This window comes from Meriones unguiculatus, chromosome 10 (assembly GCF_030254825.1).
Source record: "Meriones unguiculatus strain TT.TT164.6M chromosome 10, Bangor_MerUng_6.1, whole genome shotgun sequence".
NCBI lineage: Eukaryota > Metazoa > Chordata > Mammalia > Rodentia > Muridae > Meriones > Meriones unguiculatus.
The window spans coordinates 23251506-23262635 of NC_083358.1; the positions used below are offsets into that span (position 1 = coordinate 23251506).

Below are 11130 nucleotides of genomic sequence, written 5' to 3' on the forward strand. Positions count from 1 at the left end.
GTGCACATACAGATACTCCCCTGCCCCTTAATATGACACAATGAAAAGCACAAAGCACTATGTATGAGGAATTTTAGCAAAACACTTGAACATGAATCTGATCAGTCGTTAGCAGAGTACGTAAGAACATCTTACTGTTTTTTAAATCAGTCAGTCTATCTGTCTGTCTGTCTGTCTGTCTGTCGACAGGGTCTCACTATATAACCCCAACTGGCCTGAAACTCATGGTCTTCATACATTCAAGACTCCTGAATGTTGAAATTGTAGGTAAAAATCACATGGCTCTGCAATAACATCTTTAAAGGACACAATTAGGAGGTAACCAGCAAATCCTGGCCTTTGAGAAGCCACGGCACAAATGACCTGCGGTCTTTCACAAGTAAATGGGCAAGGAGGGAAGAGAAGACAACTGATAGATTTAAGTTAACTAATAGATTTAAGTTAAGCTTATTGAGGATAAGCTTAGTGGTGAGCACATACTCGGTATGTAAGGCCCTGAGTTTGATCCCCAGTACCACAAACAAAAGTGATAACCAAATGTAATGATGGGTCTTGTTTGAATCATGATTCAGAGAACCAATTGTAAGAAAAAGCTTTGGAACAAAAACAACAAAAAAAGTAAAGGAGAGCAAGGAGGGGAGAGAAAGGTAGAAATGAGAAAAGGAGAGGTTTTAGTTTTGAGCTAGGCATGATAACACATGGCTTGCAGTCTCAATACTGAAAAAGCTAAGGCATGAACATTGTTGCAAGTTCAAGACTATCCAGGGCTGTTAGCAAAAGCCCTCTCTCCCCAAAACAAAGCAAACAAAATGAAGTGATGGGGAAATTTGGGCACTGTGGTGATTTGAATGAGATTGGGTCCCACAAGCTCAAATATGTAAATGTTTAAGGAGTAGCATTAGGAAGTGTGACCTTGTTGGAGTAGATATGGCCTTATTGGAGGAAGTATGTCAGTGGAAGTATGCTGTGGGATTTCAAATGCTCAAGCCAGACCCAGTGTCTTTCTCTTCCTGCTTGTCTTAGGGTTTCTATTACTGTGAATAGACATCATGATCACAGCAACCCTTATAAAGGAAAACAATTAGGGCTGGCTTACAGGTTCAGAGGTTTAGTCCATTACCATCATGGCAAGGAGCATGGCAGCATGTGGACAGACATGGTGCTGGAAAGGGAGCTGGAGAAGGAGTTCTACATCTTGATCTGAAAGCAGCAGATGGACTGTGTGTCACACTGGGCATAGTTAAAGCATAGGGGATCTCGAAGCCGGCAGCTACGGTGACACACTTCCTCCAGCAAGGCCACACCTCCTAATAGTGTCTATCTGTGGGCCAAGTATTCAAACACATGAGAGCCATTCCTGTTCAAACTGCTGTAATGTTGCCTCCTGATTCATCTGTAGAACTCTTGGCTCCTCCAGCACCATGTCTGCCTGTGTGCCGCCAAGCTTCTTGCTATGATAGTAATGGACTAAACCTCTGACCCAGTAAGCCAGCCACATTTAAATGTTTTCCTTTACAAGAGTTGCCATGGTCATGGTATCTCTTCACAGCAATAGAAACCCTAGCTAAGACAGGCACTATGTTAGATTATAGTGAGCATTGTTTTCTTAGGTTGTAGTCTTGTATATTTAAAAAGCAGAGTCCTTATATTAGAGATATGTAAGTATTCACAAATGACATGATATTTTAATACAGATTCCATTGTCCTTTGTGGGTATTTTATAATGGGAGAGATGTCAATAAAACTTGACTTTCTATGATTTAATATGAGACTGGGTAAAGTATACAAAGATCTTTGTTATACTTTATTCTTAGGTGTTTAAACTTTTCCAAATAATATTTGAAGTAAACAGAAAAAATGACTGAGCATAAAGATTACTTTGTATTTCTTTTTTGTTGCTGTGATAAAACCATGACCAAGGCAACTTACAGAAGGAAGGTTCCAGAGAGATAAGAGTCTATCACCATCAGCACCATGTGAGCTAAGAGCTCACAAGAAGGAAGCAGACAATGCATAGGAAATAGCACCAGTCTTTAAATTCTCAAAGCCCACTTCCAGTGACACACTTCCTGAACCTTCTCTAACAGCACCACCAGCTGGAGACCAAGTATTCAAATATCTGAGACAATGGGGTACCTTACAGTCAAACCACCACAACTTCTTTAGGTACCTTTCCTTAATGCTCAAAACCAAACCAATGTAGATGCTTCTTGGTTTTGTTGTTGTTGTTTGTTTGTTTTTTCATTTCATTTATTGGAGATTGAGCCTCATATAGCTCAGACTGGCCTCCAGTTCACTGTGTAAGCAAGGATAGCCATGAACTGATCTTCCTGCCTCTACCTTCTAAATGCTGGGACTACAGATGTGTGCACAATTTTATGCTGAGCTAGGGACTTAATCCAGGGCTTTGTGTGTGTTAGGCAAATATTCTACCAACTGAGCTCATCCTTGGTCCTTTCCTTTTCTTTTTCAGTACTGAGAGTTGAACCCAGGGCTTTGCACATACCAAATGGACACTGGACACTGACCTGTAGCAGCTCTTTAACTTGTTTTAACAGCTTTCACTAAACTGCCCAAGCTAGCCTTGAACTTTTAAACTGCCTACCCTGCTCTCCTGAGTAGTTAGGGTTATAGGCATGTCACTATAATGAGTTGGATATTTCTTTTCTGTGTGGCCGTGACTATTCACACCTCTACCCCAACACTATTTCTTTGTATTTATTTTCTTTACTCTCTGAGATGATTGGGGTTTCTTGAAATACATATACATTCCGAGTTGCACTTTAGTTTATCATCATAGAGGTTATCTGATTTCACAGTTATTAGTATATAATTTTGTAACATCTGTACATCAACTTAATTTGTTTTCTTCCAGGTTGTATAGTAGTAAGAAAACTCCTCAACAGCCGCAATTTTAGCAAGCTTTTGCATTCTTGTGCATACCAATGTGATCATCATAAAGTCATTATGGAAGCCGAAGACAAATATAAAAGTGAACTAAGGAAAGCATTTATCTGCGAAAAAAGTAATTATTTCAGCAACTTTAATTATGGCTATATATTCTGAACTATAAATATTAAAACTAAAATAAGTTTGTTGATTAAGTACAAAATAATGTTAAAAAGAAAAACCTATCTCTAGATAACCAGTAACTTAAGGTGTACTACAGTAGATTTAGTCTGTAGTGTATTAAATATTCTTCCTAAACTAGGCATGGTAGCACACACCTATATTCTCAGCCTTTGGGTGTGGTGTCACATGTCTTTTATCTCAGTACTCAGGAGGCAGAGGCAGAAAGATCCCTGAGTTCAGGCCATCCTGGTTTACATAGCTAATTTCTGGACAGCCAAGGCTACTCTGAGAAACCCTGTCTTGAAAAACAAAAAAAGAGATTGCTGGAGAGGTGGCTCACCAGTTAAGAACACTGGCTGCTCTTGTAGATGACCCAGGTTTGGTTCCAGCACCCACAACCATCTCTAATTCCAGTTCCAGGAAACCCAATACCCTATTCAGGCTTCTACAGCCACTAGACACAAATGTGTTACACATGCAGGCCGAACAGTCATACACAGTAAGAAATATACTAAATAAACAAAATTATTTATAGTTCACTTAAGGATTCCTACTAGAAGAGGGTAATAGGTATAAGCTAATATAATTGATGGGTAAATTTTTAGATTACTATTTGAACTATACAGAATGTTTTCTGTGTTTTTCAGAGATTTTGCTGACGCCTCGTAGAAGACCACTACTTAGTAAAGAACCTACTGCCTCTGAAGGACTAAGTGAATATACTTAATTTTGAAATAAGCTTAACTTTTACATATTCCTAAAAAGAAGAGATCAGCTGAATTAATTACTTAAAACAATAACCCTTGGCTTATATGAGATTATACCTACTGAAAAGTGATTTCTCTATCTCCCTTCCTGGTGTCTGCTTACTTGCTACATGGGAAAGGAGCTCTAGGAAACCGACATTTCTTTTTATTTATTTATTTTATTTGTACACTGTGTGCATGCACTGCCCATTGAGGCCAAAAGAGGACATCAGATCCCCTCGAACTGGAGTTGTAGATGGTTGTAATTGCCATGTGTGTGCTGGGATTGAGCCCTAGCCACCCAGCCATCCGGTGCTCTAACTGCTGAGCTATCTCTCCAGCCCTGACTTTATTCAATATCTGCTATATGTTAGGTGTCTTCTTGATGTCATTCCCTTTAATTATGTTAATAATCAGCTGATAAATCTTGATTGAAATGCAAGAAGTCTAGAAACACTTACTGTACCCTGTGGTTCGAATTTCAAGCAAATTATTCTGCGTACCAGTCCTTACAGAAGGCTTTTGTTCATAACTATAGTATTTTAAATGATAACAATTGAAGAGACAAATGGGATAAATCTTAATTTCATGTTTAAAAAGAAAAATACTTAATAAGTTAGTTTATAGAAATTTTTATTTTGTTTTTGTTTTTCAAGACAAAGTTTTTCTCTTTGTAGCCTTCGCTGGCCTTGAACTCACAGAGATCTGCCTGCTTCTGCCTCTAGTGCCGAGATTAAAGGCATGCACCTCCATCAGCTGGCAACTTATAGAAATTTTAAGGAGTGGGGAGATGAGCCAGGTAGAATGCTTGCTGTATAAGCACAAGGACATGAATGCTGGGCATGGTGGCACATCCATAATCGGAGTGCTAGAGAGCAGAGATAGGCAGGTTCCCAGGCCTGGCAGGCTACCCAGTCCTGCCAAAGGGTGAGTTTCAGGTTCAGCGGGAGCACTTTTCTCTTTGTAAGTTAAAATTAGTACAATGCTACTCTAAGATACTGCATAGTTCAGTCTCCCAAGTGCTGGGATATTAGGTATGGAGGAACAGCACTGTTCCTGGCATGAAATGCCTATTTTTCCAAGTAATATTTCTGTAGTATTTATTACAAAAATGGGAATCTTGTCCCATATAGACTTACCGCACTTAGAAATTTTGTTCTTAGCCAGGCATGGTGGTGCATGCCTTTTATCTCAGCACTGAAAGGCAGAGGCAGACCAATCTCTGTGAGTTCCAGGCCAGCCTGATCTACAAGGTGAGTTTCAGGATGACCAGAGCTGTTCAACAGAGAAACTTTTTCTTGAAAAACCAAAAAAAAAAAAAAGGTCTTGGCAAGGACTTGACATCAAATTATTAATAGATTTTTTCAGTAATATGTCTTCAAAGCAAATATATAACAACTAAAAATTAGATTATAATCAATTTACACTGAAAATAACCAGCCTCATGAAAATGGGCATAATTATGGTTATGCATTAGTTATACAGAATGATCCTAAATACTGTTAAATGACATTCAGCTCAGTTGCCAAATACTAATTTTTATAGGTTAGGCTTAGTTAACTGAAAATAAACGGTTAATAATTTGGCCTGCTTTATTAGAATTTGCAAGAGTATTTTGAGGTATTAATTTGACTCTTAATCTCTTCAAAATCAATTCCTGTTGCTCGTTTTCTTCTGCTCTTCTGCCACACACAGGTATTAAGAATAGCCCTGAGGCTAGGTGTGTGTGACTCTTTTCTCTAATCCCAGAACTAGGGAAGCAAAGGCAGAAGGCTTACAAGTTTGAGGCAAGTGTGAGCTATACACCAAGACTTTCTAAAATCATAATGACATTATTTTAAAATGTTTTAAATTGTACTCAGAAGGCCGTGGGGTGAAGCCTTGAAGTGCAGGGTCTTCTTCAAAGCTACCTAGTCCTCTTCTGTGGAATTTCTAAGTCAGGAAAATGGCAGCCATAGTGCTCATAGGGGGCCTTCTGTGAACAACTTAAAGGCCTCAGTCTCCTAAAAGTTATAACCTACCCAGTTCTGATTACAAGGAGATCAAGTCATTTATCAAGTGAAGCTTCAAAGAAACTTGGGTAACCACAATTTTCCAAAATAAGGAATAATTTTATATATGAGCTTTGAGACAGTTTTATCAGTAATAACTTTTCTCTTAATACATATTGATGATTGCTATCTCTGAGTTACTATTCTGAGCCTGGGGAGTACAGTGGTAACTTAACCTACTCAGAAGCCTCTCCCTTCACAGAGCTTGCATTTGTGTATTAACCAAGTACTAACACTGACTTGTCAGCTCCTCTTTTGCTTTAAACTGACACACTGACCTTAGGAAGGTGGAGAGAAACCTCCCAGTGTTGGCTGTAAGGGTAAATTTTCACACACCCATTCCTTCTACATCATTCCTTCTAAAGTAAGTAGCAACCTCAAGCAGAAACACAAAATCTCTTCTCCATGGCATCTGCCTACAATGCCACACAAGTTATTATTGAACTAATGAGCTGAAGAAACCTATTTTCTGGGGCTGGAGAGAGAGATCAGTAGTAGAAGTGCTTGCAACTAAGCCTGGGTGTGCGTGATCCTCAGAACCCAAAGTGGAGGAAAAGAATGACTCCATAAAGTTGTTCTCCAAACTCTACATGCAGGAATGTGTCCATACACATCACAGCACACAGTGATAATAAAACTATTTCCTAGTAATAGTCACCAGAAAATAATTGAAATAACTGTTTACGAACCTTATGTTCTTTCTGTTGCAGAAACTGTTCGTCAAAAACCAGACAGTCAAAAACTTCCAGGTTTGGAGGCACACACCTGTGATACCAGCATTCCAGAGGCTAAGGGAAAAGCTCAAGCTCTCAGCCAGCATAGAATACATAGTGAGTTTGAGGCAAGCCTGGGCTACATAGGAAAAGCCTGTCTCAAAGAGAAAAGAAAAGAGAACCTACAAACTTCTCTTATCATTATGTGACCTATTTTGCTTTTATATTTTGATGAGCTCAGCACCCTTATAAATAGTACATGTGTTTTGTTTTTTTAAGTGAACTTCAAAAACTCTTATTCTTAAAAACAATGAAAACCAGTACTCATAATAACAAACGTTGGTATTCTCTGTGAAGTTTTGGAGCCTTTGAGAAGATTTTATCTGTAAAATAGGGAAGCTGTTTGCTAACCATCTTCTCAGCAATGCTGCATTAAAATCCAATGTTTATAAACTCACTTTCTGATCAATATGTGTGGATGTTATTTCAGTGGATTAAGTTATAACATTGAAGAAATTGTACTACTACTACTAACTTAGTCTTTTAAACTGAAGTAAATTTCTATTTGATAAGTGTCCCTGGCATCAAACTGTCTTATTCTGTAGTTTATACTTGTAGAATAACTTACTCATTTATTTGAGTCTTAAGATTTCTTATTTCAGCAAGAATTAATATATTCTACAATTCATTCATTACAGAAAAAAGAAGAATTCGTAAAAACTTTACCAAAGAAGAAATAAATTATCTTTTCCATGGAGTTAAAAAAATGGGAAATCATTGGAATTCAATTTTGTGGTCTTTCCCTTTTCAGAAAGGAAGAAGGGCTGTAGACCTTGCTCACAAATACCACAAGCTCATGAGAGGCCACAGCTGTGCAGCCATATGACTGGAAGAAATTCAGTTGTTTTTGGTTTTTGTTTTGTTTTTGTGGGTTTTTTTGGTTTGGTTTGGTTTGTACTCTTAAAATAGAATTTCTTAGATGATACAAAAATGTTCAAAGTTCTTAACTCTGTTGATGAGAGAGGGATTGGTGAAACAGAGATAGTTTAAGTTAAATGATTTTTGTGATACAAACTTTTCAATATGGTTATGATAGTTTATGAAGCAAATGCATTTTCAATGTGAAAATTAGATAGAATTCCATCTATCTAATGGATTATGTAATATGCCTTTACTTTTCCTTATGCCCAAAGAATATAGATCAGAAGGAAAAAAAATAGCCTTTAAACATCACCTGTCATCATATTGCCACAAATACTATATGAGACATTTGCAATTCAGTATTTTTGCCCAGTGCTAAAGTCCACCCTAGAAATCAAAAAGTTTCTCAAGCTGTTCAATGAAAGCTCTCACCCAACAAATAAATGTTTGACATTTTGTTAATTGAAATGATTCCTCCTCCTCTCCTTTTTATTTGTTTGTTTGTTTCTAGACAGCGTTTCTCTGTGTTGCTTTGGCTGTCATGGAACTTGCTCTGTAGACCAGGCTGGCCTCAAACTCAAAAAGATCCACCCACCTCTGCCTCCCTAGTGCTGAGTTTAAAGGCACGTGCCACCACCTCCCAGCCATGATTTCTCTTATTAATGTTAATTATGAAGTTGTATTAGCACTCCCATATTCTGTGATCAGATTTTCCTCCTTTTGGTCTGTTTGTTTTACTTATTTGTTCATTGCATTGCATTGATTTACTGAGTATACGGGCACATGTGAAGGTCAGAAGAAACAACTTGCAGAAGTTACTTTTTTCCTTCTACTGTGGATCCTAGGAATCGAACTCAGGGTTTGTCAGGGTAGGCAGAAAATGCCTTTACTCACCAAGTCATCTTGCTGGCCCTTTGCTTTAGTTGGCTTACAGTGTCTCTCATTTCCACCTCCTGTCTGGTCACATTTTTTTTCATTCATGTTAATGAGCCTCAGCTTCTTCATGCTGAGACATAACAGGGTCATAGCTTCTGATGAGCTTAGTCACTGCTGGGCATATTGTCTGTCTGTAATGTATGGCCTGAGAAGGGGCTCAACTTCTCTCCTAGACCCAATTTCATGAACCTAATTTTGATGTCTTTTGACATTCTCTGTGACCAACTTTCCAATCATAGTGAATATAGTTAAACCTTTTACATTAGAATTGGAGTCATTTTCAAATAATTCCTATCCAATTGGGTTTATTTGTGATATGGTCTTAAGTAGCCCAGGCTGGCCTTGTACTTAGTATATAGCTCAGAGTGAATGCCTTTGTTTTTGTTTCCCTGATCTGGGGCTTGACCCTAGAAGATTGTGTTTGCTGGTCAAGTATTCTCCCACTAAATTACAGCCCCAATCCTAGCTTCATTTTTGAGATAATATCTCACTATATAGCCCAGGCTGCTTTTGAACTAGTTATCCCCCTGCCTTAGCTTCACAAGTGTTGGATTACAGGTTTCTGCCACCACACCCAGTTTGTGGGATGCTAAGAACACAACTCCGTACCAGCACTCTGTCAACTGAGCAATTATCTCCAGCCCATGGTATGGTTTTGTTAAAACCTACTATCAGACTTTTTAAGAGCTCCTGCTAAATTTCTCATTTTGTTAGATTAGTCTGTGCTGTTTGTCATCCAGTATTTTTGGAAACACTTCTGTTTCTGCTTAATATGAATGTGCTGCTGTGTTCTCCTCCCAGTCACACATGGCACCTGAATTGGCTATGCGAGGCCTGAGCAACTCTGGTAGCCCCTTCTCTCCACCCCAGGCCAGTCTCCTCTTAGTTTTTCAGACACAGTCTCATGCAGACCAGACTGGCCTTGAATTCAACCTCTTCCTCTGTTAGTCTCCATCTATAGAGACTATAGACATGTGCCATCACACTGGGCTGGCATGGTCTTTAACAAGCTTCAGTGCTATCATCCAGCCTATATCTTTAGCCTCTTTTGTGAATTGTCAAATTCTCTGTTCACATTTGCTTTCCCTATGTCTGCACCATCCTCCCACCTGATATTCCTGCAAGAAAAGAAAGCTAATATATGCATTTGCATCTGGTGCTATCTTCTCATTTCAGCACAGATCACATTAAAGAATCTCACGTGGTGGGGATTAAACTCACGGGCCCAGTGATTTCAGCTCTGCTGTCCTGTGAAAACTCATATACCATTTGTTCTTTGATCACCTCCAACATTGCCTGCTCTTGTCTCCCATTTTCCTTTTCCAATTTACATTCAAGTTGGCAAATTGCATACCCATTGTTGGATCCTGTAGTTTATGCTGCTAATTTTTGCCTGAGCCAGAATCACTATCCTTTTCATCTCAAACCCACTTAGGCGATGGCTTTTTCTGCCACATCACATTTCCTTATGATACTCACCAACACCTTGTAAAGTTAACCTGCTTCCATAGAGAACAGCAGCAGCCCCCAGGTAGAGCACAAACACGTCTTTCTTTTCTCCATTACTTCTCCCCTTTCGCAAAGCTTCTTTACCCTTTCACATCCAGTCTCTATACCACCTTCACTGAGGAAAAGCAGCTACAGCCTCTTGTTCTGCTCTCAAATGTTGACTTCTTGAAAAACAGTATTAAAAACAAAACTTGGTGAAGCAAAGCCAAGAGCGTTGTTTACTGGTAAAAATCACAGTCTACAAAGGAGGAGGTGAAAAACAACATCCTGGGATTTGTGATTAACTTTCAATGAACATCTTGAGAATTATGCCAATTTCATTATATAATAATTTTAATAATAATGAACATTTAGCTGGAGAGATGGCACAGTGGTTAAGAGCACTGACTACTCTTCCAAAGGACCTGGGTTCAATTCCCAGTACCCACATGGCAGCTCACAACCAACCATCTGTAATTCCAGTTCCAAGGGGGTCAGACACCCTCTTCTGCCCTCCATAGGCATTGTGCACACACATGCACAGATATACATGCAGGCAAAACACCTATACACAATAAAAATAAAAATAATGAATATGAGGGGAAGTAATAGGATGCCGCCTCTAATACTGAGTCTTAGGGTTGTGTTTTGAGACAGGGTGTCTTAGGGTTTCTATTGTTGTGATGAAACACCATGACCAAAAAGCAAATGTGTGTGTGGGGCGGGGGAGGAATATGTTTGGCTTACACTTCCAGATCATAGTCCATTAATAAAGTAAGTCAGGGCTGGAACCTGGAGGCAGGAGCTGATGCAGAGGCCGTGGAGGAGTGCTGCTTACTGGCTTGCTCAACATGGCTTGCTCAGTGGGCTTGCTTATAGAACCCAGGACTTCACACCCAGGGATGGCACCACCAGAAGTGGCCTGAACCCTCCCCTGCTGGTCACTAACAGAAAATGCCTTACATCTGGTTTTCATTGTAGGCATTTCCTCAACTGAGGCTCCTTCCTCTCTGATGGCTCTAGCTTGTGTAAGTTGACACACAAAACCAGCCAGTACACAGGATCTCCCTATGTAACCCTGGCTAGCCTGGAACTTGGTATGTTGACCTGGATTTCAAATGTACATAGATCCCCCTGCCTCTGCCTCCCAAGCGCTGGGATTGAAGGCGTATGCCACCACATCTAACCATTAAAATAATTTTT

At 39.3% G+C, this 11130-nt stretch overlaps 1 protein-coding gene across 1 annotated transcript in view; it reads left to right on the plus strand.

Moving 5' to 3' along the window:
* Positions 1-7977, plus strand: part of Terb1 (telomere repeat binding bouquet formation protein 1) — a 41734-nt gene extending 33757 nt beyond the window's left edge. The window contains exons 15-18 of the mRNA XM_021655354.2: positions 2876-3025; positions 3720-3785; positions 6580-6699; positions 7281-7977. Of these exons, the coding sequence (XP_021511029.2) occupies positions 2876-3025; positions 3720-3785; positions 6580-6699; positions 7281-7468 (524 nt within the window). The 3' untranslated portion in view covers positions 7469-7977. The remainder of the gene's footprint in view (positions 1-2875; positions 3026-3719; positions 3786-6579; positions 6700-7280) is intronic.
* Positions 7978-11130: the final 3153 nt, after the last annotated feature.